Below are 26,088 nucleotides of genomic sequence, written 5' to 3'. Positions count from 1 at the left end.
CACAGTCAAAGATCTTCGGAAGGAGTCCAGGGAGGCCGCCCCAACTCTTGAAGCTCCCAAGCCATGCGTCTCTGAGGATAGCTTCACCCTAGGGGGTGCTCCTGCACCTGCTACCACTTTCCTGGAGGAGCCCTGGTGCCCCTCTAGCAGCTGGAGGAGAGCAGCTCACCCGTTGTCCTCTCCGCCTTTGCAGAACCCTCCCTCAAGCCTCTGGTTATTGAAAAAGTCCTGAATTAATGTCTCCTCTTCTGAAACAGTCTAGATGTTGGAAGCACCTGGGAAAGGTCCCTGCGTGGGTGCCTGTGGAAACAGAACCCAGCCCTCCCTAACTTACCTGGAGGCCCAGGGGCCAGGAAGCTGCTCCTGCCCATGGGAGGGGAAGGGGGACCAGGGTGCTGTGCACATTGCCCTGGGGCAGTTAATTTGGGACCGCAGGGCAACCGGGCCAAGGATAAGCCTGTCTCCTGTTGCATCATGGTTCTCGGGGACCTGAGCTGGGAGCCTCTGCCAGGTCTTTAAATAGCTGCCCCATTGATCTGGCCTCCCAGGCAGCACGGGCAGCGCTGGGTCAGCCTCCTGGGGGTTGGGGTCAAGTGCCAAGTAATCGCACCGATTTCCCTCTGACCTGATGCTCCCCACACGTGTCTCTTAGACCTGGGGGTGGGGAGGGAGGAGGCTTGGTCCCATCACTTCATCAGGCGCTGAATATAGCCCCCACTGCTTACCAGCGAGAAGTGTCTGGGTATCGTGGGGTGAGTGGTATTACCCTCAAAAGACTAGAGTTTACTTTCGGCAAATGGGATGATGACAGTATCCTCCTGCGGGATTGTTATGAGGATTAAATGTACATAAAGTGCTTAACAGGGGACCCAGACTCAATAGGTGGTTGTCTTCTCTTGCAGTTTCTTCTGCTGCTGCTTCTTACAGGCTCATGTATATATATATCTTGTATGCTTATATATATCTTACATGCTTATGTACATTTTCTGCCCCCCCCATCCCTATCGCCCCACCCTGGCCTTCTGACAAAGCCACCACCATTTTGTAAGGGACTATAGCTTCTCCCCGAACTGATGGGAAAGTGAGTTTTTTAGATGGGCAGCACACAACCAACGTTAGTCACCTTAGCTCAGCTGGGGAGGTAAAGTCAAGTGAGAGCGACAGCCTAGTAACTGCTGTAGTCTCCTCCCATCTTACGCATCCCAACCGCTAAAGAAGGTCACTTTCTCTTTAAATGCAAATTACCTCCTGCCAGCTCTACTTCCACCCGCTCGGCTCCCTAGGAGGAGAGCGCCGATCGCGGAGGGAACGGCCCCGAAGCCCCACTCCCGACGCCACACCTCCAGGTCAGTTGCCCCCTTCCGGGGGGGGGGGGGGCCGTGCGGAACGTCTCGGGTCTGACGCTCCATTTTGGATCCTGGCTCCCCAGCCGAGCGATCCTTTTGGCACATGGCTTTAAAGACTGAGCATGGGAAATAGATCCCAGGTGGCCCCCAGCCATTCCCGGGGAGCAGGGGCTCCTGCTCCAGTTCTTCTGTCAAGTCCTTAATTGGGCCAAGCTGCTGCAACGCCAGTCGGAGGACGTGCTCCGGTCTCCCCTCCACCACACCCCCTGGGGCCGGCCAGCCAGGTGCCAATTTCAATGCTGATGCCCCCAGGGGCGCCACCATCCCAGAGTCGGCAGCCTGGAGCGAGCAGCTTGGGAGAACCCCTGGAAAGAGCCCCCGGACCCTCCTCCGGGAGGACCTCAGCTGACCCGAGGCTTAGGGGGTGGAGCTGGACGGGAGGCTGAGCAGTGCCAGCCACAGGCCATTGTTGGAGGCCGAGACGGCCAGCTGCCCGACCACCCACCCCACCCTGGCCGCAGCGGCAGGGAGCCCGTCCCAGAGAACATCTGGGAGTTGCCTGATGTTTGGGGTTGGGGGTGGGCGGAAGAGGAGGGATGCCAGTGTCCGAGTGGGTGGGGGATCCCACAGTGAGCGCCGTCACCCATCCTCTGGGGGTGACTGCCTGACACTGAGGTCTTCCCAGGCGCCCCCACCCACATCTTGGTCACCTCCCTTGCCGACAAAGTTTGTCAGCAGCTGCCCGGACAGCTGATTAAATAAATACAAGAGGACCTGGTTAAGACACCCCTAACCCTCCGCTGGCCTCCTGCCGGCTCACAGCCTCGCTGCCTCCCCCTCCGTTTCCTCTGCCAGCTTCCCGACAGGAAACCCCAGCAGCAGCGGGACAACAGTGTCTGGTCCAGCCCTTCCAGGCAGCAGCCAGGTTTCCAGGCCAGGGGCTGGAGGGCAGGGGGGTGCCTGGGGTAGGCCCTGGAAGGTCCTTCAAACACACATCCAAGACCCCAGCGGGAGGGCGCCAGCATCTGGGCCTGCCCGCCCTGGACAGAGGAGGGGACCGAGGCCCTGGCAGTTATGACGGGGCAGTGGGAAGGTCCCAGGGCCCTTCCTGTGCAGCTCTCAGGGGTGGCTGGGTGAAGTGATGCCTTTGCCTCTCGCTATCTCAGTGGGACCTGAGGCCCAGCCGGCATCCAATGGAGGACAAGAAGAAGAAAAGGAGTCCCAAGCCCTGCCTGACCCAGCCAGCCCAGGCCCCGGGAACACTACGAAGGGTCCCTGTGCCCACCAGCCACAGCGGCTCCTTGGCCCTGGGACTCCCTCATCTGCCCTCCCCCAAGCAGCGGGCCAAGTTCAAGAGGTGGGTACAGAAGGAAAGCAGGGCAAGGAGGGAGGGACCCCACGGGATCCCACCCCCACTCTGGGCTGAGCCCTGTGGGAAGCAAGGTAAAGACAGCCTTAGCCTAAGCCTTAGCCTTAGCAACTGTTGATGCCTTCCCTGGGGCTGAGAGAGAGCTCAGAGATGCCTCAGCCCCAGTCTGTGCCCTCAGGTGTAGGGGAAAGGCTAGAGGGGTGACTGGGATCTCACACCGTGCTGATGCACCGCAGAGCAGGGAGTGAGCGATGCTGCCAGAAGGAGAGGCTGAAGGGCACACTGGAGAGCGAGAGAGAATGTCTAAGCTGAGGGACTTGCCTGACATAAGTATGGAAGAAAAGTATTGCCTGGGAGGTTCCTGGAACCTGGGTGGTTCCACAGCAACCACAGGTGGTTGGTGGCCCTCAAGTGTCATGGAGCAGGAGATGGTACGGGGAGACTCAGATGTACAATATGAATTTTTTTTTTTTAAGATTTTTATTTATTTATTTGAGAGAGAGAGACTGAGATAGAGAGAGCATGAGAGGGGGGAGGGTCAGAGGGAGAAGCAGACTCCCCGCCGAGCAGGGAGCCCGATGCGGGACTCGATCCCGGGACTCCAGGATCATGACCTGAGCCGAAGGCAGTCGCTTAACCGACTGAGCCACCCAGGCGCCCCTGTACAATATGAATTTTTGCTTACTTTTTCTTAATAAGTGGGGATTTGTATCCTACCGTACAATGTCTCCATGTTTGTTTCCCACGAAACACAAGGTGTTCTTTCTCCCGTGACTGTGTCCCCTGTGGCTTTGCACACTACCTGCCTGAGAGATCTGTCTGGGGACCGCCACAGTGGGGTGTCGCTGAAGCTCAGGGCTGGAGACAGAACAGTAGGAAATGCAACAGGAAAGAAGGGGGGGGCAGGCTGAGAAGGGTCCTTCAGTGTTATCCTGGGGACAATGGAAAATTCAAAACAGTTTTGAAATAGAAGAGGAGCAGAAAGACATTTTGGGGAGAGGTAAGATGGCTGTCATGACAATAAGGAGTAACTATCCCCAGTGAGGACAAGCGATTCCCCCAGGACCATGGGAGGAATGAGTGCAGGGCCCAGACAGGAACCCAAAAGCCCCCCTCCAGGCCTGGTTCTGGCTGGGAGTGTCATCTGAAGAGAAAGCCTTCCTTTGACCTCTTCTCCCTACCCCTCCTCACCCACTCCCTTCCCTTCCCAGTCCTGGTGCCCCGGGCAGGGCTGCAAGAGCAAACATCCGTTTCTGTTCAGGAGTAGAGAGGAAGATGAATTAGTGCATAGGCAGAAGGCAGAAAAAACCTTCGGGTACCTGGCTGCCCCCACCCTGTGACCATGGCCATGCCCACCCCACCCAGGGTAGGCAAGGAGAAATGCCGTCCGGTGCTGGCCGGAAGCGGGGGCGGCTCGGCAGGCACTCCCCTGCAGCACTCCTTTCTGACCGAGGTGACAGACGTCTATGAGATGGAGGGGGGACTGCTGAACCTGCTCAATGATTTTCACTCGGGCCGGCTGCAGGCCTTTGGTGAGTTCCCACCAGGGGGGCTGCCTGAGGGGGTATGTGGGTGGGGCTGGAGGGCCTGGTCTCTGGGCCGTGGCTGGGGCCAGGGTCCCACGGTGCTCCCAGGGCTCAGACAGGTCCTGTCCAGGGAAGGAATGCTCCTTTGAGCAGTTGGAGCACGTGCGGGAGATGCAGGAGAAGCTGGCCCGGCTGCACTTCAGCCTGGACGTGTGTGGGGAGGAGGAGGATGAGGAGGAAGAGGACGGGGTCACTGAGGGGCTGCCTGAGGAGCAGAAGAAGACGATGGCTGACCGAAACCTGGACCAGCTGCTTAGCAATGTGCGTCAGGGCTGGGTGCTTCTGTTCCCGGGGACACTGCGGGGTGGGGGAGGTACATGATCCTAAAGCTATTCCTGGCCCCTGGGTGAAAAGCTGGGGGTGCATGGAGCCCCAACCCCTACCAGAAGATCGCTTGCAGGGCATCTGGGGTTTGGCCTGGTGCCTTTCCTGACAGAAACCTCCTTTTCTCTCTGTTGACAGCTGGAAGATCTTAGTAATTCTATGTATCCTTTCCAGGGGATCCTGCTGTGTGTATGTATGTCCACACCTCCCACAGACAAAATCAGTTCCCTTCCCCCCACCACCCTCTAGGAGTATTTACACTATAACCAATGTCTCCCCTTTCTGTCCTACTGAAGCAGAATTAGTCACAAACTGCCCCCCAGGCATAATTGTCCCAAATATCAGGAGAAAGATAGTTATAGGGAATGTGATTTATCTACTTAATGAAGATCCTTGCAAGTGAGGTCCCTGGCTGGCTCAGTTGGTAGAGCTTGGGACTCTTGATCTCTAGGGTTGTGAATTCGATTCCCATGTTGGGTATAGAGATTACTTAAAAATAAAACCTTTTTGGGTGCCTGGGTGGCTCAGTCGTTAAGCATCTGCCTTCCGCTCAGGTCATGGTCCCAGGGTCCTGGGATCGAGCCCCGCATCGGGCTCCCTGCTCTGCGGGAAGCCTGCTTCTCCCTCTCCCACTCCCCCTGCTTGTGTTCCCTCTGTGGCTGTGTCTCTGTCAAATAAATAAATAAAATCTTTAAGAAAATAAAAATAAAATAAAACCTTTTAAGTTACACTAGTGAAAAAAATAAAATCCTTTTTTTTTTTCTTTTAAGAGAGGGAGAGGGGGTGGGCAGAGGGAGAGGGAGAGAATCCCCCTGCAGGGCTCCATCTCACAACCCCAAGATCATGACCTGAGCCAAAATCAAGAGTCGCACACTTCACCAACTGAGCCACCCAGGCGCCCCCCAAATAAAATCTTTAAAAGAAAGAAAATCTTTGCAAGTACTGACACCAATCCATGACAAAGCTTGTCTGATGTCTTCCTACTCTTTCAACATTGAATAATTATTTTCACTGATTTAGATTATCTCCCCATCTAGTCTCAGCCAGAAATAGTGCGGGTGCACGTACTTGCAAGATCTAGACCAGAAGAGAAGGGAGTAAGCTACCTAGCCAGAAGGGCGGGTGTGGACTGCAACTTGGACCACGGATCACCCGAGTCCTCCGACCCCGCCTCTTTGCGCAGTTGGGGAAACTAAGCCTGTGCAGGATGGACAGACAGGGCTGGAAAGACTGGGGTCCAAAGCATCGCAATCCTTGACTGGCACAGACAGAAGTTGCACCTGGCCGAGAACGCCGAGCCTGAGGAGCAGTCAGCCGTGTAGATGTCGGACCCAGGCCCAGACTGCCCCTCTCATGCCCTTCAAACTGTGACCTTTTATGGACTCGATCGGGTATTACGCGGCTCCCCAGGTGCTATGGGGGAGGGGGGCACTGGATGGAATTAAACCAGAAAAAAAGAAAGACACCGGCTCCGCCTGCTTCCTTCCCTCCTTGCGCCTTCACTCGGGAAGGCCCCCAGCACCCGGCCTCCGCAGAGACACCCCTCTGCGACACTCTGTGCTTTGGGCGGTCCCGCTCGGTGGGGCGGAGGCGGGGGGGCGGAGTCTGGAAGCGGGTATTGGGAACCGGCCGCCCGAGGCTGGCCGCGGCCGCGGGAGGAGCAGGGTTGCCTTGGAGACGGCAGGGCGGGGCCTGGCGCGCGGCGCAGACTAGTGACGCAACTGGCAGGCGCCCGGCCAGCCGCGGGTCTGTTGGCGCCCGGATGGAGCGGGAGCGGTTTGCTCGGAGGATGTCGGTGCTGCAGGTGCGGAGCGGGCCGGGGGGCACGATTCCCACCACGGCATCTCGGGTTGGGACCTTCGAACGAGATGAGGCTACCACGTTCAGTCACCTACCCTCGTGCCCGCCTCTGGAATTACCGTCCCACCCCCACCGCCCTGAAGAATGCTGGGGACCCGCGGACCCTCACCGGCCTTCCATCCAGGAAGTGGTGGGAAGGGCCTTAAATTCAAGAGAGGGATCCAGTCCGGCATCCTCCCTTGAACCCCCGGAGACTGTCCTGACGTACAGCGTCACCTATCCTTTCCCGCGGCCAGAGCCCCTCTTAGTCCCTGGGACGACCTCTCCAGGAAAACCCCCCAAATGCCCCCACTTGTGCAGTGATAAGCATTTTCTTTCCCCCTTATTCTCCACGCCAGGCCTGCGTCCGGGGCTTCTTGGTCCGACGCCACTTCCAGAGTCTGCGAGATGAGTATGAAGCTATTGTACGAGAAATCGAGGGTGACCTGGGCACGCTTCAGTGGACAGAGGGCTGGATTCCCAGGCCCCAGTTTCTCCCAGCGGTAGTATACACCCCAGTGGAAGAAGGGAGGGGTAGGAGGGACCTGGAGAGGGGATTCAAGGAAATGGTAGAATCCACCCTTCCCGTTGACAAGCTTTTCTCAGTGGAAGAGACTGCACGCCTCACATGCCAGTCCTTAATCCTTACCACCTTGTATGCTAAATTTTGGCACCCAGATATTTGGAGAGTTTAGCTGTGAGGTTCTCATACTTCTGATTTCTCAGAAGGCAAAATCCCATCGGACCCGGAAACCCCAAGGGAGGGCACCAAATCCAGAGCAGGAACTGCGGAGCAGCTTCTCATGTAAAGAACCTGAGAGAGAAGCTGTCTTGGGGGAGGTGATGCTGAAGAAGTCAGGAGAGAGCTCCGCAAACTCAGGAAGTCTTCTCTGCAGAGGTGACAGCCCCTGGCTTCGGGATGAGCACAGCAGGAAAGCCAGGAATCCCAGCCAAGGGGAGACCAGAGGTACGTCAAGGATGGAAAACCCAGGTACCTCTGTGCCTCAATTCAGGGCAAGCCCCTGACCCGCTCTGGGCCTCAGCTTTCCCATCTGAAAAGTAGAAAGGCTTGTGCTCCATAAGCTGCATCCCTCTCTTTTTTCCCAGTGCCTCGTTAAGGGCAACTCGGGGGTGGGCAGGGGGAGGGTGCCAGGGCTTAAGGGTAGCCAGTAGCCAGTGTGTACCCCTAAAGCCTTCTCCCTTTTTTCTTCCCTCCTTCGCAGAAGCTGCGGGTCTAGGACTGCCCCGCAGCCAGACTGAGCTCCAGGAGCTCCAGTACCACCACAACCACTTGGCCATGGAACTGCTGTGGCTACAACAGGCCATCAATAGCCGTAAGGAGGTAGGCACTCCCTTGGAGCCCTGCCTGCACATTTAGGGCCAAGGGTCGGGGTTAGGGAAAAGCCTCCTGCTCTGTGCTCAAGCAGTCCTGCCTGGTACAGTGTCTGTTCTCTTTCCCAACAGTACCTAATTCTCAAACAAACACTGACATCCCCAGAGGCCAGCCAGCCTAGAGACAAGCCCAGCGTGTGCCCAGACCACAGGGCACAGACCTATGAGAGGGCTGGGTCACAAACAAGCCCGCCACTGAAAAACCAGTCCTACCAAGACAGGACTGCTAGGGAGCCAGACCATGTGGATGACTGCTGGAGGCTCAAATCACCACCCCGCAAGTCCCCAGAAAGACTGGCTACTACAGACAAAACCACGGCTGGGGTCAAGTACAGGGACCCATGCTACAGGAGGGCTGGGCCACAGCTGCCCACACCATCAGATGACCAGACCTTAGAGAACAGGCTCACCAAAGAGCCAGACCATGGGGAACAGACATTTGGACAGACCTGCCCGCAGCTAATGACTGTCCTGCGCGACCACACCCCCAAAGGCCTCAAACCCAGGGGCTACCGTTCTGAAAAGGCCAGGACCCGGGTGCCCACACTCTGTGAAGACCCAGATACTGAGGACAAGTCTCCCAGGAGGCCAGAACACGGAGACCCTGATTGCCAAAGAGCTAGTCCACGGAAGTTAGACCTCTCAGAGGACTGTGGCATCTGGGATGAGACCTCGGCAGAGCATGATGGCCAGGGTCTCTGGAAGACTAAACCACCTAAGGGCCAGCTCCCTAGTGAGAAAAGCTCCAGGGATAGAACCTCCAACGAACCTAGCCATGAGGAAGGGAAAAACCAGAGGACCGTACCATGGCGATCAAGGCCGCCTGAGAAACTGTCTTTGACAGGGTCAGCCCACATGGGGGAGGACCACTGGAGGGACAGGCCATGGAAAACAGGACCACCAGGCTAGGCCCTGGGGAGCCAGGGGAAGACCAGGCTCCAAAGCAGGGTGCTATGAAAGGGTGATGAGGGAGGCAGGCCTCATCCTTGCTCCCTGGTGCCAGCTCTTCCTTCTGCCCTGGGCTGTTGGTGGCTAATGGGGCCAAGAGAAGCTGGAGCAAAGAGTGGGCACCAGTATGGGGAGGGGAGGGAGAAGGACATACTTTCATCCTCTGCCTGTGGTTTAATTCAAATTTTGGGATAGGGAGTTTCCTGGGATAAGTATAGTGGGGGGCCTAATGGAGAATAAACATTTTTCATGGATTCTGCACCTGGTTGCATTCATCTTTTGCCTCTGTCCAGGATAGACACTGGGCCCTCCTGTTCCTTTCCTGCTGGCATGGGGCACCTTCCCCAGGGCTGGCTGGGAGCCACAGTCCAGGAGCAGATGGGCCATCCTTGGGAGCAGTCCCCAAAGCTGATCGTCTTTTGAGCTCAGCCCTTGGGCTGCACGGTGGCAGGGAGCCTCTGCCGATTCTTCCCTCTCCAGTATTAGAACATCTGTGCTTCGGTGTGTTCCCCACCACTGCCTCTCTCACTGAGGCCCAGGGTCTTCCTTCCAGGATAGTGATCAGACCCGCCCAACTCTCACGAGGCCCCACCAAGGGTCGGCTGGATGAGACCCTGAAGGCCCTGCAGTCTCTCCCACCTTCCTTGGTGAGGGAGCAGGACTCCACCTCTGACCGGCCCTGCTCCCAGCCCGCCTTAGTTGCCTGGCAACGGCTCTGCGTCTCTCGCTGAGGACACACGATGGCCGGTGGTGGCAATCCAGCAGCCAAGAGGGTGGTGGTATACCAGAACGGGGACCCCTTCTCCCCAGGCCGCCAGCTGGTGGTGAGCCAACGCCGCTTCCCCACCCTGGAGACCTTCCTCCGTGAGGTGACCTCGACTGTGCAGGCCCCAGTGGCTGTGCGGGCCCTCTATACGCCTCGTGGTGGCCACCCTGTCACGGACCTGGCCGACTTGCAGAATGGAGGGCAGTATGTGGCTGCTGGCTTCGAAAGATTCCGCAAGCTGCAGTGAGTGGGCCAGGGCTGGTTAGAGCTGCGGGAGGGAGGGACCTGCAAGAGCGATAGTATTCATGTTCAGTGCTTGCTGTGCGTTTGTGTTCTCTTCTGGGATACAGCAGCCCGACGCAGGGGCGGTCTTCTCCCCACTCTTCAGATGCCTCAGAGTACGCAGGTTACAAACAGCGAAGCCACAGCCCTAGGCCAAGTATGACACTGATGTTCATGCCCACCACAGTCAGGACCAGGCTTCGAGGAGAACATTCTCCTGCAGCTGGAGCCCCTTTTTCCAAAGGCTCTTCTTGATTGGATCCGCTACCACCACCATCACCAAATGCTAAATCCATCCATCGCTTCCTCCCTGCTGTGATTAGGCATCCTGTGCTCTCCACGGGCTGGGGTCATCCCCATTTGTAGGGTGGGGCCATGCCTTCCAAGATGGGAGAAGAATTTAAGTATCTGAGCTCCCAACTCAGATCTGACTTCTAGGTGCTACTCAGCTGTCCCCTGGGGTTGCTTATGGTAGCGTAAGGAGCAAGGGGTGGGAAGCCAGACAGACTTAGAATCTGGGCTGTCACTTACTTCCGTGTTACTGTAGGTCACGTAACTTTCTCTGTCACAGAAAATGAGATGAAAGCTCGTGAATGAGAAAATTTCTGAGATAGAGTATGACGCTTAATGAACTAGTTTCTCTTGACCTTTAACGGTTTGTGTCTGAGCCCCCAGTCCAGATGGTCAGCCTCACGCTGGGCCCTAGGGCAGGTTCAAGGGCCAGCGTCTGTTTCTGGACAGATGTCTTGAGACTATCCCGGTGGGGATGGATCCCTGGTAAGCTGTAGCCCTAGACCCTCACTCTGGCAGCTACCAGGGTGTTGAGGTCTCAGGCTTCCCAAGATGACTTGTGACCCATCTGTCCTTTCAGCTATTTATCCCCCAGACGGAAGGATCCAGGTGGGAAGGGCAGCAGACTACCAGTGAGTCCTGGGGGAGGCTGGCCTCCAGCCCTGTCTTCTCACCCCTATTGGGATTGCCCCCAGTTTCATCTGGGAAATCAGGGGCTCTGGAAATAACAGGATCTGTCAGGTCCCTGGGGGCTACTCTCCACATCCACTCTGGAGCCAGCTGCTACCCTTCCTGGGGTACAGGGTTTCAAGACTATGCCTTGCTCCTCGCCCAGCCTTTATCACCAGGTTGTGGTCCCCAATAGAAAGAGGAAGCTGTAAAACATATGGGGGCAAGGTAGTGGTTGGAATGTGACTACGGGGAGGTAGAATGTTCCTTTGGTGAAAGGTGTGACCCATCCCATCCCTCCTTGCCCCCTCCTTCACTCACCCTACCCACCTTGGACTGACCCACCCCTAGCCAAAGTCCTCAACTCTCTCCTGATCTGAGGGCCTGCCTTGGGTTTCAGGGTCCTCCTGTGACTCACCACCCAGGTGACAGGACCCTTGGACCGCGACCACCTGCAGGTTCCCCCTGCTACATCCAGTGAGTGCCGATGTCGGGGAGCAGGAGCATAGATTTTGTTTCAGTGAGACCAAGAAAATGTGGGTGGGTTTGTTTCCAGAGCCCCTGGTCCCAACATGCCTGATGGGTGAAAACGGACCAGTGCCCCGGTTTGTAGACAATCTTCCGGCCCCGTGCTGCCCTTCTTCCTCTCACATGTGGGGCGTTCTGGGGACCCCTCTCCTTACCAGGCTGCTCTTTGTCCCAGTGTGTTCAGGAATGGGGACCTGGTAAGTCCGCCATTTAGCCTGAAGCTGTCCCAGGCTGCTGGCGAGGACTGGGAAACCGTGCTGAAGCTCCTGACTGAGAAGGCCAAACTGCAGGCTGGGGCTGTGTGCAAGTGAGTGTGGGCCCCGGGGAGGGAGCCTCCCTGCTGGTCCCGGCTGTCCTAGCGGACAACAAGGTGAAAGGAAAGCACGTCTCCCCAAATGGGACTTCCTTCTACGCCACAGGGAGAGGCCCCCACAGCTGAGCCCCTGGAGCCAGGGCAGAGCCGAGGTGACTGGCCCGGGTGCTCGGAGGGTCAGCGGCCAGCGCGTACCCCGTCATAGTCTGCCGAGTGTGAAGAGGCATCTTGTCCGCTGGCCTTTACCCACCTACCTCTCTCTCCCAGACTCTGCAGCCTGGAGGGGCTCCCACTGTCAGCAAGAGAGGCTCTGGTGAACGGCCATTATTATGTGGCGGTCGGAGAAGAGGAGTTCCAGGCCCTCCCTTATGTGGAGCTGCTGGTGCCCAGCCCCTCACTGCCCAGGGGCTGCTGGTACGGACGGGTCAGTGGCGAGGCGGCAGGGTAGAGCAGAGGAAACCACCCTGATCCCATGCCTGCTCTGCCTACTTGCTATAAACCCTTTGTTTTCATTGCAGGCACCCGCCAGACCCAAAGTCTAAGCCCCACAAGCCGCGGGTAGGTGACGGGGGAGGCCATGGGAGGCAGGCAAGGAGGGGGGTGACTGGCTGGCCTCTCTTCCAGCTCAGGCTCTCTCCACATCGCACTGCATCCTCTTGTGGAACACAGGTTACCATTTCCCATTTCCCAGAGGAGGCAGTCAGGTTCCCCGGAGTGAAGTCAGCTGCTCAGGGGGACACAGGTCTTGAGTGGCAAGGGCCAGACCAGAAGCTGGAGACAGCTCAGCCTGGCTCAACGAACACCTGCGGACTCTGCTGGCCGAGCGGGCCGCTGGGGGAGAGAACTGGCCTCTTTGGCGTAGCAGGGTCCAGCTCCCCAGCTGATCCCAGGCCTGAGCCTTCCCAAGAAATGAGCCAGTGAGCACTGGGTGGGGGTCGGAGGACACGGCCTGGCTTCACTGGGCCTCTTGAGTGCCGGGCACCAGCGGCTCTGTCCCCGGATAAGGCAGCCTGATGGGAAGAGGGAGCCGGGAGGGAGGATGCAGGCTATGAGACGGATGGCATCTCTCCCCAGCTCCCACAGGCACCAGGGGCATTCAAGCTTGGCCTGGCAGGAGAGAAGGCAAGAACAACCATCACCCCCAGTCCAAGCCCAGTATGTCCTCTACAGGCCCAGGGCCCCAGGGCACAGGCATCCCAGCCCTCTCCAAAGGAACCAAGCCCCACTGAGCCATCTGCTTTCTATGCCAGACCCCAACAGGCCATTCAGCCAAGCAACAGGCTCCCCACGCTCTCAGTTCCCTCAGGTGAGGGGACCCTGGGCCCTTCTCACCCACCCTCTGACAGTGACACAGAATGGTCCCTGTTGTGGGAGAGGTCCATGGGGGCAGAATGCCCGGGGACAGAGCTGGCCCTGGCCTCAACACAGATCTTTCCCGCTGCCCCACGTGCACACGCAGTCCCTGGCTTCTTTGTGGGGAGCTGGCAATATGAAACGAGGCACAGGGAAACTTCAAGGGTGGGATCTGGAAGGGATGGGGGCCAATGGCCTGCCTCAGAGCTACCCTGCCAGCCTCCAAGGTAGTGGGGACTGTGGAGGGGAAGGGGCTGGGAGAGAAGGGCAAGGAAAAGGCTCAGGGCTCCTCAGCCTGGGCATCCACCGACACTGCCTCCTTCATCAGGAGTCAAGGGAGTGTATGAGGCTCTCCACCCGAGGAAGGAGACAGCAGGGGCCCAGGAAGTGGCAGATGATGAAGACACCTGCACGGAGGAACCCTTGGATCAGGTGGGCGGGGACTGGATGCAGTATGTTGGTTCAGGAGCTCTGAGCTGGAATGGCAGCCTGGGGTCCCAGGAGAGCCCCCACCTTGGGACTGTGAGCAGATCTAACTCTCCAAGCCCAACCTCCTACCTTGTTAAATGAGAGGGCAGAGCCAAATTTGTAAAGTCTCTTCCTTTCCTGTGGTCAGAAACTTCAGCTGAGGGCTGGAGGCGACAAGGGACACTAATGCTCTGTTCTGTACGGCCTTCCGCCTCCTCCAGAGGGCAGCGCAGATGGTGGACGAGGCTCTGTGCCTGGAAAAGCAGCCTGGGGCTGGGGCAGTGGTCTCAGCCTCAACCCCGTCTCTGCCACCTTGAGAGCCGCTGTCCAGCCAGGACCTGGGGCGGGCACTCTGCAGCCACCTTTTATCCTCGTCTCCAGCAGCCTGTTCGAGGGGACCCAGCGCTGCCCCTGGGCTCACAGGATACCCTGTAGCCCCCTCAGCCCCGCCCCACTCTTCTGCTCCTAAACCCACAGCCCAGTCTTCGTTTCCTTCTGAGCCGGGCAGCCCTAGCCATGGAGACCATGTTCCTATAGGGTTCTCTGGTCAGAGACAGGAGGAGCTAACCGAGCTTAGGGGGAGACTACAAACTTGGGAGCAGGTCTGCTGCAATAAAAGAATACTTAACTGTCCTCCGTCTGTTCGGTGCGGATTTATTTGAGGCTACCCCTCGCCGGGCACCGCATCACGTGGCAGAAGTGACGCGGTGCCGGGGCCCCAGGCTGTCTAAGAAGGGCAGGCAGTTGAAGATTTCCACCCACCTTCTAGGTGGGCCAGGCAAGGCTCCTAGACTGCTCATCTCCTCTACACCTGCCATTCCGACGTCCCTTCTTCCCCTCAGGTCCCTGCCTCAGCCAGCCAAGGCCTCTGGCAGCCGAGGCCTCCTGTTTGCATCTTGGGCACAGACGGCGGCTGGCCGTCTCCAGGCGGTCCGTGGACCCAGCTGCTGTGATAATCTGGATCGGGCCATAGTGATGGTGGCTGGGCTAGGGGCCTGACATGACAGCACGAGGAGCGCTGCGGGGCAGAAAGGTTGCTGGGGAGGTATGAAGTCTCTCGTGCTAAATCCAAGCAGCTGAACAGATCACTCCCTGCGGTTCTCCCGTGAGAGCCACCACGAGGTAGCTATTCGCCCCCTAAGAGGTGAGGGCGCTGAGGCTCAGGGGGAAGTGCTAGGTCCGTCTGCTCACTGGCTGTGCCTCACGGCTCAGGGGCTTCCTGGACACAGAAGGGCTGGAGGGTGGTGTGGGCCCACTCAAAGGGCAGACAGCTGCCCCTGGGTCTTGCTCACGGAGCTCGTGACGCAGAGTGCAATCCCCACCACGGTGAGCACCATGCCTGTGAATGCTCCTGGGAGAACGGGCAGAAATTGAGGGGCTGAGCCCAGCCAAGCTAGGAGCTGGTGCAGGGCTGAGGGACCAGTGCAAATGGGGTCTGTCCCCAGAATGTCCAGGGGAAGGAAACTCTGATGGCCATAAGGAAGCAGGAGAGCTGCTGAGGAAAGGGGAGGGATGGGGAAAGATCCTCTCCTCCCCACCCGTGGAGCCAGCTCTGGGAAAGGACTAACCGGGGTGGCAAGGCCCAAGGAGTGGCTTCCCACACTTGCAGTGACCTGACTTACCTTTTCCACCAATATCTTCTCCGAGGACCTTCCCGACAATCAGTGTGAAGACGATGGCCAGAGAGTTACTGATGGGCACAGCTAGGGTCAGATCTGAGTGATCAGAATGAAAAAAAAATCTCTGAGATGCCAAAAAAATGCCTTTCTAGGCACAAAACACATTTTATCAAGACAGCCTGTTAAAAAAAGGGGGGTGCACCTGGGTGGCTCAGTCGGTTAGGTTTCTGTCTTCGGCTCAGGTCATGATCCCAGCGTCCTGGGATCGAGTCCCACATCGGGCTCCGTGCTCAGCAGGGAGCCTGCTTCTCCCTCTCCTTCCACCTGCCTGCCTCTCTGCCTGTCTGCCTACTTGTGCTCTATCAAATAAATAAATAAAATCTTTAAAAAGTATCTCATTTCCCCGATGAAATCACAGCAAAGCTCAGGATTCAAACCAGGTTTCCCGACTCTAAATTCAGTGCTCCCTCCACTCCAGCACGAAGACCCGAACTATAAGGTGGTCTGGGACCACCCTGGTTTGCGGATAAGGATGAGGTCTTTGCACTCGAAGAGCTCCTGCGATCGCAAGGATATCAGGACAGATAGGCCCCAAGCCTAAAGGAGGCAGTAGGATGAATGTAACAGCACAGCCACCATTTATTAAGTGCCAACTGTGTACTCATCTCCTTTGATCTTCACAACAGCACTGAGAGAAGAGCATCATCACTTTGTGTAAAGGAAACAAAAGCTCAAAGAAGACACATACATTGAGGCAAACCGACGACTTAAACCAAGGCCTGCTGGACTCCAAAGCCTGTGCCCTGATTGAACTAAACGGAGATGGACAAACAAAAGAGCCGGTGAAGCCCATCTGATTCTGTTTCAGCTCAGGCTTGGGCCTTATGGAGGTAAGAGAAGAAAATGTCAAATGTCAGAAGCAGGGGCGCCTGGGTGGCTCAGTTGGTTAAGCGACTGCCTTTGGCTCAGGTTATGATCCCGGGGTCCTGGGATCGAGCCCCCATCGGGCTCCTTGCCCAATGCCTGCTGTCCCCCTGCTTATGCACGCACACACTCTCTCCCTGACAAATAAAATAAAATCTTCAAAAAAAAGACAGGTTTTTAAAAGATTTTAATTTATTTATTTAACAGACAGAGAGCCAAAGAGCACAAGTTGGGGGGGCGGGGGGAATGGCAGCGGGAGAGGGAGAAGCAGGCTCCCCGCTGAGCCCAATGTGAGACTCAATCCCAGGCCCCTCGGATCATGACCTGAGCTGAAAGCAGACGCTTAACTGACTGAGCCACCCAGGCGCCCCTCAATTTTATTTTTAAGTAAATGCTATGCTCGAACTTATGCTCCTGAGATCAATGCTCCACTGAATGAGCCAGCTAGGCGCCCCTAAACATAACTTTTATATGCACTAGGAAACCAAAAAATTCATCTGATCTGCTCTGCAACATTTGTTGTATCGTGCGGTAGTCCAGAACCAAACCTGCAATATCTCTGTAGTACAGCTGTAAAGTATCTTTTTTTAAAAAAAACAACTTCATTTATTTATTTGACAGAGAGAGACACAGCGAGAGAGGGAACACAAGCAGGGGGAGCAGCAGAGGGAGAAGCAGCCTTCCCGCGGAGCAGAGAGCCCGATGCGGGGCTCGATCCCCAGACCCTGGGATCGTGACCTGAGCTGAAGGCAGACGCTTAACCGACTGAGCCACCCAGGTGCGCCTGCTAGTACAGTATCTGATGCAGCAGAGGACAGTCAACAATCAGGGGGAGGAAGGAAATATATACTTACTGAGCACCTACAGTGTGCACCAGCTACTCTGCTAGATGCTTCCCATACACTGAATTTAATCCTCTCAATGCTACAAAAACCATCGTATAAAACCAACACTCAAATAAGAGACTTGCTCAAGGTCAGGCAGGTAGCACACCGTGGAAGCAGGAGAGTCAAGGCCAGCCGCTGGCACAGCAAAATGAACCTCCCCTCTGACTCCACTGCTGCACAAGACCACCAGGCTTCAAACCAAACCAGGTGCCTGGCAGCATACTCATAATCAGCCCACTGTGCCCCGGCTGCTTAGAGAAGAGGGTGCAAAGAGGGAACCAGAGATAGTGGGCTCTCCCTCACTCATGGCAACAGGGTGTTTCAGGCCCCCTCCCCAAGTGACTCTTCCAGGTGGCCTCCAGCACTGAGCATAGCAGTTCTAAGTCAGAGACCCACCTGTTGATGCCAGGGTGAGGTAGTAGAGAAGGGAGCCACACTGGTTGAGGAAAAAGGGCATCATGTACTGGAAACAGAAGAAATCTGCAGTCAACGTGATGCTTGACTGAGAAGCAGTGCCTTCTTTGAGCTTCTAGATAATGCCCTTCCTTGAAGGAAGCTACAAGGAAGCTTCCTTACAGCTATAAGGGTCCAAAGAGTGATTACCCACTGAAAAGGACCCAGCAAGTTGCTGACTGAACTCATGCCTCTGCCTTTAATGCTTCTCCCTCAGCCCTGCTAGTTCCCATTCTCCCCATCTTCCCCATCCCGCAAGTCCCTGAATGCCAATGTCACTCCCTCCAAGAAGCATTCCTAGAGGCTCCTAGCTCCAGCCTCCCTCCTGTAAACTCAGGAAGCACTTAATCAGTACCTCTCTCGTGGCCCTTAGTCCTGAGAGGTGGTTGTGTCTATGTCTTGTCTTTCCCACTAGCCTAGACTGGCAGCACTGGGGTCAGAGGTAGTTCTCCATATCCTTCCTTACCCTCCCGCCCCAGGGTCAATCTGAGCCCCAAGTCCTCCCATGGAAGGTCTGTTGGAGGGATCACCAATAAAATACTAGTAATAGCACCCATAGATTGAACACTAATTCCGTACTGGACCCAGTGTTAAGTGCTCTATGTGCCTCACCTCACTGAATCCTCACAACTGCCCAATAAGATGGTTACCATTAACATTCCCATTTTACAGACGATGAAACTGAGGCTCAAGGAGGACAAGTGACTCGTCCAAGAGCTTCTAGCGAGTAAGCTGGTGGGGAGCAGATTCTGACCCAGCCTTGTTTGATTCCAGAGACCAAATTTTTAGCAGCTATGCGCGAGAAAGGGGCCACTCACAGACACACCTCAGTATCCAAGAAGAGGGTCTTCATCTCCTGCAGCAACTGCCGGGCCCAGGTCCGCTCATGAACCTGCTGCAGGCGGGAGGAGGCCCGCTTCAGCAGCGGCTGTGTGCCACCCCACAAGGCGGCCACCAGCACCAGAGCCAGCACCTGTCCTGGATGGAGATGCGAGGTCACTCACCCCCCAAAAACCGCTGCCCGCCGGCCCGGCCCTCCTCGTACCTCCCTTCCCCAGCCAGCCACCCCCACATCCCTCCCTCGCTCTCCGACGCGCCGGGTGCGATTGGCGGGTAGGACAGGCCCCGGGAGGCCGGGGAGATGGGTCCGAGAGCCCGGAGTTTGGGGTTCGGGCAGGGGTGAAGGTCAGGTAGTGGAGGTGGGGCGGGAAATGAACTCCGGGCAAGGTTTGGGAAGCCCCTAGAGGGGCGGGGCCGCCCACCCACCCAGAGACGCCGCCATGGCAACGCCGCTCCCTCCACTTCCGGGAACGAAGGGGCGGAGACCCACAATCCGGAAGTGGCCCCAAAGCCTCTTCCGGTCCTAGTCACGTTGCTTCTTTCCTCGCGTCAGTGCCGGGATGGTGAGTTCTCCTGAGTTGCGGTGTTAGCGTGGGGGTCTGGGACTGGGGCAGGGGTCGATCCTGGGCGCTGACACACCTGTCCTGTCCCCACAGAAGCCGATCCTGCTGCAGGGCCATGAGCGATCCATTACGCAGATTAAGTACAACCGTGAGGGAGACCTCCTCTTCACGGTGGCCAAGGACCCTGTGAGCGTCGGCAGAGGGCGGGCCGGCGGGATCTTGGGGCGGGGGGAGGCGTCGGGAGGGGGCGAGTTCATTCTGCCAGGGCAAGGGGTGGACAAGCCGTTTTTGCCGTGAGAAGGGAACCAAAGAGCTCCCGATTAGGAGAGGAGGAAGAGACCACCCCTGGAGTAGGTGGGCGAGAGCATTATACTGGGAAAGAACACTGTTGTTGGTGGGAGGAGTGGCCGGGAGCACAAGAGCAAGAGACCATCATGGAAGGGAGATGGGGACAAGAGTGACTATTCTTCCAGGGTAGGGGAACGGACCACCTCTAGAAGCGGAAAGCTGATCCTTGGACAGTGAGGGACAACAGAGGACTACTTTACTGGGGGAGGTGTCCCTGGTCTCATTTCAGTAGGTCCTTCTGGGCCCCATCCTGCTTTTCACTGAGTGCAAATAGACCCTCATGTACTGCCTTTTGGGACACCTCCGTATGGAAGACGTTAACTCTCGCGGCTAAAAGTGGGAGTTCGGAAGCCAGCCGACCCGATTTGAATCCTGAGCCCTGCATCCGAGTAACAGTGTGACTTTGAGCGTGTCATTTAACCTTTCTAAACTTGGTTTCCCTTATTATAAATTATGGGTATTAATAGTACCTCCCTCATGGGGTTGTCTTCAGGGTTAAATGAGATCATTCAAGTAAGGAGCTTACACAGTAAGTACCTAGTGTGTATTAGTAGAGAATTGTTAGTCACTTATATTTTAAATTCCTTAGACATCATTTTATTGAAGCCTCATAGATACCCTTTGAAGAAGGCATTATTGTTGTGTCCATTTTACAGACAAGAAAATAAGCTCAGAGAAAAGAAACACTGTAGTGGAGGGTTTCGGGAAGGACTGGGACAATGGCATGTAGATGTTTTTGCAAGCCCCCTGACTCCCCTGCCACTTACCTGCAGGAAGGAGGAAAATCCAGGAGTTGGTCTTTTTACCAGCAACCTGCTGTTTCCCAAGAGATGAGCAAGAGAGGGCAAAATCTGGCCTGGCTAGAGGCTGCTGAGGGTTTCTGGGGAACCTCTTAAGTAGGAGGCCATTGCCTGGGATGCTTACCATCTGTCACACTGTCATTGACTCCTCCAGATTGTCAATGTGTGGTACTCTGTGAACGGTGAGAGGCTGGGCACTTACACGGGCCATACTGGAGCTGTGTGGTGTGTAGACGCTGACTGTATCCTTGTCTTTGCTCTGAGTCTGTGCTGCCAGGGTCTGCGAGCAACGGAGAGGCTGCCGACTTGGGAGTTGGGAGTTTGGGATGCTATTGTGGGTCTAGGGAATGATAACCTACTTCCTAATACCCGATCCCTTCACTGGTTGAGGGACCATTCAAGACAAGTTCTGTTTCTAGATGAGGAGGTTAGAATGCTCTGAGGTAAGAGAGGAAGAAAGGCTGTCTGGGGCTGAACGGGGAGGTAATTCAGTTGGTTTTCCAGGAGGACGAGGGCTCAGATGAACTCAGTCATGTTTCTTAACACCCTCTTCAGGGGACACCAAACATGTCCTCACCGGCTCAGCTGATAATAGCTGTCGTCTCTGGGACTGTGAAACAGGTAAGCCTGGATCGTTTACTTTTTCACCAGACAGTGAGGACCTACAGCGTACCTGTTTAGGTGAACAGGTTTTGGGGAAACAGAGATAAATCCAGAGATGGCTCCTGTTCTAAGGAACGAGAAAGAGACAAGGAGAAGAAGACAGACAAGAAAAGAGGCAGTGCAGGGGCGCCTGGGTGGCTCAGTTGGTTAAGCAACTGCCTTCGGCTCAGGTCATGATCCTGGAGTCCCGGGATCGAGTCCCGCATCGGGCTCCCTGCTCAGCGGGGAGTCTGCTTCTCCCTCTGACCCTCCTCCTTCTCATGCTCTCTGTCTCTCATTCTCTCTCTCTCAAATAAATAAAATCTTAAAAAAAAAAAAAAAAAAAATTTAAAAAAAAAAAAAAAGAAAAGAAAAGAGGCAGTGCAGTAGGCTATAAGGCACCTTAGAGAAAGCACAGAGCACTGTGGAAGGCCAGAGTGGGGGCAGCTGACTGCCTGGAGTGGGGATGGGAGCAACCCGGCAAGGTTTCCCAAGGTAAATGTCACACGAGCTGGGGCTTAAAGGATGAGGAAGAGGTCATCACTTTAGCACATTCTGGAATGAAAGCATGGCAAGTATCCTCTCCAAGTCATCTGATCTGATGGGAGCTCCTGCTTCTTGGGGGATGAAATAGGAGAGAAGAGGCGGCAGGCTAGGGTCAGAATAGACCTCAAATGCCAGACTCAGGAGCTTGTCTTCGTTCTGCAGGAGTTGGCATGCCGTGGAGGTCCTTGAGCAGGGAAGGGTATGTTTCATTTTGGCGAGCTCAGGTAGCAGCGGGGAGTATTGGAAGAACAGGCCGAAGACACGGGAGCCTATTAAGCTACTCCATCTAGTAAATATTTACTGGGCACCCAATTCTGTGCCAGGTCGATGCTGGGTTCTGGGGACATGCAGAGAAGTTCGAGCAGATCCTTGTTTTGGAGGAAGGCATTCTGAGGAGAAGACGGACGTATTGCTACGCACTGTGAGCAGTGCGTAGCAGCAGGATGTCTGAGGACAGATGGTGGGGAGGCGGCGGTGGCGGGGGCTGTGGTCACTAGAGCAGGGGACACAGCGGACAGGAGGATAGGCAGATGTGGCGTGTCCTCCCCTTGATGGCATAGGGCAAAGGGTAGCCCAGACTCTGCCTGTCCCCAGGGAAGCAGCTGGCCCTCCTCAAGACCAATTCAGCTGTCCGGACGTGTGGCTTTGACTTTGGGGGCAACATCATCATGTTCTCCACCGACAAGCAGATGGGCTACCAGTGCTTTGTGAGCTTCTTTGACCTGCGGGATCCAAGCCAGATCGGTGAGCCAGCGCTGCGGGGTTGGGACTGGGGCTGGGGTGAAGGGCGCGGCTCCAGAGCCCACGGCCTGACATCTTCACCCCCCCACCCCCAACAGACAACAATGAGCCCTACATGAAGATCCCTTGCAACGACTCCAAGATCACCAGTGCTGTTTGGGGACCCCTGGGGGAGTGCATCATCGCAGGCCACGAAGGCGGAGAGCTCAACCAGTACAGCGCCAAGGTGAGGGGGAGGGTGGGGCCCACGCCCAGCAGAATGATTCCGTTCAAGAGGCAGGATAGCGCAGCAGTGAAGAGCAAGGGCTGGGTTCGGACACAGATTCCACCACTTTTTAGTTACATGAACCCAGGCAAGTAACTTCACGGAGTCTGTTTATCTGTAAAATGTTGCAAGGATCAAATGACATCAGGCGTTTGAAAAACTTGTCACAGAGTACTCTGGATACGTCCACAGTGATCACAAGGAAGCCCTTTCCTGCCGCCACTGAGTGCCAGGCCTCGTGCTGGGCTCTGAGGACAAAGACCCGCATCAGACGTGGGCCCTGCCGCCAGGGAGCCAGACTGGCAGACGGCTAACCCAGGAGCTGGTTTGTGAGTTGTGCCGCCGTAGAGGTCTCAGCCAAGTAGAGAAGGTGCCCTCTGTCACAGAGACGGTGGCCCGTACATTAACCCGTGAAGAATAGTGGAGCTTCAAGCAAGAAGAGGAGGCCGTTCCACAGGCGGAAAAAACAGTGCCCACAAGAGCACAGAGTTAAGGGAATGGGGGGATTGTTCAGAAGCGTCTAGGGTTGTTGGGACACAGTGTTGGGGGAAGTGAGTGGCGACTAGATTTTTTTTTGAGTGTCAGGAGGTAAGTAACTCTGTTTTTCTTTTGGGCAGTAGGGACTCTTTAAATGGTGATTGGTGATCAGAGTTTTCTCTTTAGAAAGCTTTTGCAGGCTTAGTTCAGAGAATGGACCTGAATGAGGAAATAGCTCTGAGGATGTGAAGCCCCTGACAGAGTCAAGAGCTATTTAGGGGTGACTGATGAGATGGGGGGTAAGGAAAGGGTCAAGCCGGCCTGTCTTGGATTCTCATTTGGGTGCCCGGGTCCCTGGGCAATGCTGGCGTGTACTACCATAAGGGCTAGTCAGTCACTCAGCAAACACTGACTGTAGTCCACTAGGCCCCAGACCCACCTGCAGGAAAGGAACGGGAACCAAGGTCAAAGGCATACATGATGCTTGGTGCGAGCACCTAGTGGAGCTGTTCTGTGCCTTCAGATAGGCCTGACTGCAAAGCTGGGGCTTACTCCCCGAAATGCAGGAGCCAGATAGGTCCCTACCATGTGTCCACATTGATGGAGGAGACAAAAATACATCCCTCTCACAGAGTAGGTAAAAATCATTCAGGAAAGGGGTGCCTGGCTGGCTCAGTCAATAGAGCAGGAGACTCTTGATCTCAGGGTCGTGAGTACAAGCCCCGCAATGGGCATAGAACTTACTTAAAAACAACAACAAAAATAATTCAGGAAAGGAAAAGGAAGTTCTCTGAGGGTCTACTGTGTGTGAGGCACAGTGCTCACAAGGCCTTTTAATCATCTAATCAGTGTCTGCAGAACATAGGCCAGGTTCCTGTCACAACAAAGTCAAATGAGACACAGTCCCAGTGTCCCTACTGTGACCCTGGGTGGTGGGCTTTTAGTCATCTTGTTTTCTAGAGAGAGAAATTGAGGCAGCAAGAGGTACTTCTGAGGGCAGACCCTCAAACTCTGCTTTTTGTACCATACTGGCTGTAGCAGGTTGCTGCGTGGGAGGGAAGTCGGGAGATGCAATGGCTCTTTGAGAAGATCTAGAAAAAGCTGGACATGCAGCAGTCCCAGTGGACTGTCACCCCGACCCTGGCTGGGCAGGGGGTGAGCGCAGGCTCTCTGCATCTTACAGGTTGCAGGACCTCCAGTGAGTCACATCACCCCTCTGAACCTTACGTTCTGCCTTTGAAAATGTCCTTTAAAAGACCCACTTCATGGGGTTGTTGTGAGGATGAACGCAGTCAGGTGTTGAGTGCGTGGCACAGTGCTCGGCAAATTGTGACTATTCACAATCTGGGGACAAGAAGGAGGGAGTGGAAACGGCTCTACCCTTGTGATGTGCTGATTAGTTACTAGGTCCGTAGATTTGTCACCAGAAGCCCGTGTTTTCCTAGCCCGACTAGCAGTGTTGAAGTGTGTACATGTGGGCCAGGTTGGGATGGGGGCTTGGGCTTGGGAGTGGGGGTGAATGTTGGTTCAGGGGATACTTGGGCACACCTGCCCCAGACCCCCGCCCCCCACCGGCCCGGACAGGGAGCAGTATAGAACCCCAGCAGAGCAGTGGGACTGGTGGAGTTCGGGCTACTTGGACCCTCACTCTTTTGCCTTCCCCAGTCTGGAGAGGTCCTAGTGAATGTTAAGGAGCACTCCAGGCAGATCAATGACATCCAGTTATCCAGGGACATGACCATGTTTGTCACCGCCTCCAAGGACAACACAGCCAAGGTGAGCCTGGGTGAGGAGTCTGGAAGGGCTCCTCCCACCCCCTGCAAAGCTTTCCCCTTGCCCAACTTTCCCTCAGGAAGACTCCTGTTACAGATTTTCTTCCCCTGTCTTCTCTCTCTAGCTCTTTGACTCCACAACTCTTGAACACCAGAAGACTTTCCGGACAGAACGTCCAGTCAACTCAGCTGCCCTCTCTCCCAACTACGACCATGTAAGGGAACCCCACCTGGGCTTCCTGCTGACGCCTTAGAATGCTTCCAGGACCTAGGCGTTTATCTAGCAATTGAGATATGAACTCTGTAGGAAATAGTGTCAGGTAGAGAGGAGATTACCAGAGCAATGAGAAGGCTGAATGATTGGGAAGCCCCAGAGGGCAGGGCAGGAGGTGACTGAAAAGATCTGTTTGGGCCTGCCCTCAGCATCTTCTCAGTCTGATGTACTAATATAAAAGCTTATGGGCTGGGGGTAAAAAACAGAAAATGGACTTGCCTGCCCTTCCGGCCTGTCTAGAATTTCTTCTTCCCTTCAGGTGGTGCTGGGCGGTGGTCAGGAAGCCATGGATGTAACCACCACCTCCACCAGGATTGGCAAGTTTGAAGCCAGGTAAAGAGAGTGGGGACAGGGGCACCTGGGTGGCTCAGTTGGTTAAGCGTCTGCCTTCTGTCTTCGGCTCAGATCATGATCCCGGGGTCCTGGGATCCAGCCCCGTGCGGGGCTCCCTGCTCAGCGGGGAGCCTGCTTCTCCCTCTCCCTCTGCCCGCCACTCCCCCTGCTTGTGCTCTCTCTCTCTCTCTGTCAAATAAATAGATAAAATCTTAAAAAGGGGGGGCTCTTCCAGATTGAAACCCCACAGAGTGTCTTTTGTGATAGACACAAACCACATACCTGGGGAGACTTCCTTATTTCGTTGCCTGCTAAGAGGTACAGCCAGATTTGTGGCCTTCCTGTGACAAGTGTAGCAGTTAACAGGCATGACCATGGGCTCCCTCTGAGGCCCTGGACCCATCCTAGTATTTCTCTGTGCCTGGTTCCCTCCACTGTATATTGGGGACAGCGATAATACACTTCCCTTATAAAATCGGGCAGATGAAATGCATGAGTTACTAGGTAGTAACGAAGTGTTAGCCACAGGATTGCAGGCAGACACTTGGGTCCAGTCTTACTGTTCTCTTATTTTCTTCACGTTCATTCGCCCTCATCCCTGTTTCCCCACTTTCTGCTTTGCATTTGGGGAGCGGTACGTCCAGCATGTCTTGGAAGGAGATGGAGAGTGACCTGTCTCTTCCCACCACTCTCCTCCAGGTTCTTTCACTTGGCCTTTGAAGAGGAGTTTGGAAGAGTCAAGGGCCACTTCGGACCCATCAACAGTGTCGCCTTCCATCCCGATGGCAAGAGGTAGGGCTCCATGCAGGGAACTAAGCTCAGCCCCACTCTGGCCTCTGGCCCTTTCCCGTGCCCTGCCCCCCCCCCCCACCCCTGGGCCTGCCTTGCCCCAGAGGGGACACCTGACTGGTCCCTGGCTCGCTCTCTCTGCAGCTACAGCAGCGGCGGTGAAGATGGTTATGTCCGCATCCACTACTTTGACCCACAGTACTTTGAATTTGAGTTTGAGGCTTAAGAAGCTTGGATCTCCATCAGGACCAGGGGAAGTTTCTGGGCCAGGGCTCACAGAAAGTTTTGGACTCTGAGTAATAAATTCATTTGGAAATAAGTGGTTTCTGGTCAGAAATTTT

General features: G+C 55.7%; 5 protein-coding genes across 13 annotated transcripts; 4 read left to right on the top strand and 1 right to left on the bottom strand.

The window, feature by feature from the left end:
- Window positions 1-1,217: 1,217 nt before the first annotated feature.
- Window positions 1,218-6,086, top strand: CCDC28B (coiled-coil domain containing 28B). Of its 5 annotated transcripts, none has more exons than XM_035019222.1 (7): window positions 1,218-1,346; window positions 2,202-2,271; window positions 2,513-2,703; window positions 4,081-4,247; window positions 4,372-4,562; window positions 4,764-4,786; window positions 5,893-6,086. In XM_035019222.1, exons 3-7 carry the CDS (start codon window positions 2,540-2,542, stop codon window positions 5,945-5,947), a joined length of 600 nt encoding a protein of 199 aa, XP_034875113.1. In that variant the 5' UTR covers window positions 1,218-1,346; window positions 2,202-2,271; window positions 2,513-2,539; the 3' UTR covers window positions 5,948-6,086. The 5 variants fall into 5 exon arrangements, with proteins under 5 accessions (XP_034875113.1, XP_034875111.1, XP_034875112.1 ...); XM_035019220.1 differs by lacking the exon at window positions 5,893-6,086 and adding an exon at window positions 5,663-5,886 and having other exon boundaries at window positions 4,764-4,814; XM_035019221.1 differs by lacking the exon at window positions 2,202-2,271.
- Window positions 6,047-8,862, top strand: IQCC (IQ motif containing C). Its single transcript, XM_035019210.1, has 5 exons — window positions 6,047-6,429; window positions 6,824-6,967; window positions 7,191-7,431; window positions 7,688-7,806; window positions 7,929-8,862. Exons 1-5 carry the CDS (start codon window positions 6,061-6,063, stop codon window positions 8,763-8,765), a joined length of 1,710 nt encoding a protein of 569 aa, XP_034875101.1. The 5' UTR covers window positions 6,047-6,060; the 3' UTR covers window positions 8,766-8,862.
- A 682-nt stretch (window positions 8,863-9,544) lies between these two features.
- On the top strand, window positions 9,545-13,851 carry DCDC2B (doublecortin domain containing 2B). The gene is made up of 9 exons (XM_035019226.1): window positions 9,545-9,813; window positions 10,724-10,775; window positions 11,213-11,289; window positions 11,516-11,647; window positions 11,921-12,067; window positions 12,172-12,211; window positions 12,728-12,959; window positions 13,335-13,438; window positions 13,696-13,851. The coding sequence occupies exons 1-9, from the start codon at window positions 9,545-9,547 to the stop codon at window positions 13,789-13,791; spliced, it is 1,149 nt and encodes a 382-aa protein (XP_034875117.1). The 3' UTR covers window positions 13,792-13,851.
- Window positions 11,646-18,724, bottom strand: TMEM234 (transmembrane protein 234). 5 transcript variants are annotated; one of them, XR_004681743.1, is made up of 7 exons: window positions 18,624-18,720; window positions 18,184-18,335; window positions 17,301-17,367; window positions 15,097-15,189; window positions 14,237-14,825; window positions 13,565-13,728; window positions 11,646-12,760 (listed from the first exon to the last, which is right to left on the bottom strand). XR_004681743.1 is itself a non-coding variant. In XM_035019225.1 (5 exons), the coding sequence occupies exons 1-5, from the start codon at window positions 18,637-18,639 to the stop codon at window positions 12,750-12,752; spliced, it is 339 nt and encodes a 112-aa protein (XP_034875116.1). In that variant the 5' UTR covers window positions 18,640-18,722; the 3' UTR covers window positions 11,646-12,749. The 5 variants fall into 5 exon arrangements, 2 of the variants coding, with proteins under 2 accessions (XP_034875116.1, XP_034875115.1); XR_004681745.1 differs by lacking the exon at window positions 14,237-14,825 and having other exon boundaries at window positions 18,624-18,724; XR_004681744.1 differs by lacking the exon at window positions 13,565-13,728.
- On the top strand, window positions 18,676-26,066 carry EIF3I (eukaryotic translation initiation factor 3 subunit I). Its single transcript, XM_035019217.1, has 11 exons — window positions 18,676-18,760; window positions 18,854-18,946; window positions 20,063-20,150; window positions 20,464-20,529; window positions 21,691-21,840; window positions 21,936-22,063; window positions 24,245-24,355; window positions 24,477-24,566; window positions 24,885-24,958; window positions 25,658-25,750; window positions 25,892-26,066. Exons 1-11 carry the CDS (start codon window positions 18,758-18,760, stop codon window positions 25,971-25,973), a joined length of 978 nt encoding a protein of 325 aa, XP_034875108.1. The 5' UTR covers window positions 18,676-18,757; the 3' UTR covers window positions 25,974-26,066.
- The last annotated feature ends 22 nt before the right edge of the window (window positions 26,067-26,088 follow it).

The sequence above is a fragment of the Mirounga leonina genome, unplaced genomic scaffold (genome assembly GCF_011800145.1).
Source record: "Mirounga leonina isolate KUSES-001 unplaced genomic scaffold, KU_Mleo_1.0 Mir_173, whole genome shotgun sequence".
In the NCBI taxonomy this organism is placed as follows: domain Eukaryota; kingdom Metazoa; phylum Chordata; class Mammalia; order Carnivora; family Phocidae; genus Mirounga; species Mirounga leonina.
Note: the sequence above shows the minus strand (reverse complement) of the source record. Positions and strands in the feature narration are given on the sequence as shown.

What these genes read in the sequence shown, in the direction of transcription:
- TMEM234 (XM_035019224.1), bottom strand. An exon ending in CCTCACCCTGGCATCAACAG is followed by an intron (nt 15,190 to 17,300) that starts GTGGGTCTCTGA and finishes CTGATCACTCAG; the next exon opens with ATCTGACCCTAGCTGTGCCC. An exon ending in AGAAGATATTGGTGGAAAAG is followed by an intron (nt 14,826 to 15,096) that starts GTAAGTCAGGTC and finishes CCGTTCTCCCAG; the next exon opens with GAGCATTCACAGGCATGGTG.
- EIF3I (XM_035019217.1), top strand. An exon ending in TCTCTGGGACTGTGAAACAG is followed by an intron (nt 20,530 to 21,690) that starts GTAAGCCTGGAT and finishes GCCTGTCCCCAG; the next exon opens with GGAAGCAGCTGGCCCTCCTC. An exon ending in TCAACCAGTACAGCGCCAAG is followed by an intron (nt 22,064 to 24,244) that starts GTGAGGGGGAGG and finishes TGCCTTCCCCAG; the next exon opens with TCTGGAGAGGTCCTAGTGAA.
- DCDC2B (XM_035019226.1), top strand. Translation starts at nt 9,545, where the DNA reads ATGGCCGGTGGTGGCAATCCAGCAGCCAAGAGGGTGGTGGTATACCAG. An exon ending in GAAAGATTCCGCAAGCTGCA is followed by an intron (nt 9,814 to 10,723) that starts GTGAGTGGGCCA and finishes CTGTCCTTTCAG; the next exon opens with CTATTTATCCCCCAGACGGA. An exon ending in CAGGCTGGGGCTGTGTGCAA is followed by an intron (nt 11,648 to 11,920) that starts GTGAGTGTGGGC and finishes TCTCTCTCCCAG; the next exon opens with ACTCTGCAGCCTGGAGGGGC.
- CCDC28B (XM_035019218.1), top strand. Translation starts at nt 2,540, where the DNA reads ATGGAGGACAAGAAGAAGAAAAGGAGTCCCAAGCCCTGCCTGACCCAG. An exon ending in CAGCGGGCCAAGTTCAAGAG is followed by an intron (nt 2,704 to 4,080) that starts GTGGGTACAGAA and finishes CACCCCACCCAG; the next exon opens with GGTAGGCAAGGAGAAATGCC. An exon ending in TCCAGGGGATCCTGCTGTGT is followed by an intron (nt 4,815 to 5,662) that starts GTATGTATGTCC and finishes CTCCCCATCTAG; the next exon opens with TCTCAGCCAGAAATAGTGCG.
- IQCC (XM_035019210.1), top strand. Translation starts at nt 6,061, where the DNA reads ATGGAATTAAACCAGAAAAAAAGAAAGACACCGGCTCCGCCTGCTTCC. An exon ending in GGAGGATGTCGGTGCTGCAG is followed by an intron (nt 6,430 to 6,823) that starts GTGCGGAGCGGG and finishes TCTCCACGCCAG; the next exon opens with GCCTGCGTCCGGGGCTTCTT. An exon ending in GGCCCCAGTTTCTCCCAGCG is followed by an intron (nt 6,968 to 7,190) that starts GTAGTATACACC and finishes CTGATTTCTCAG; the next exon opens with AAGGCAAAATCCCATCGGAC.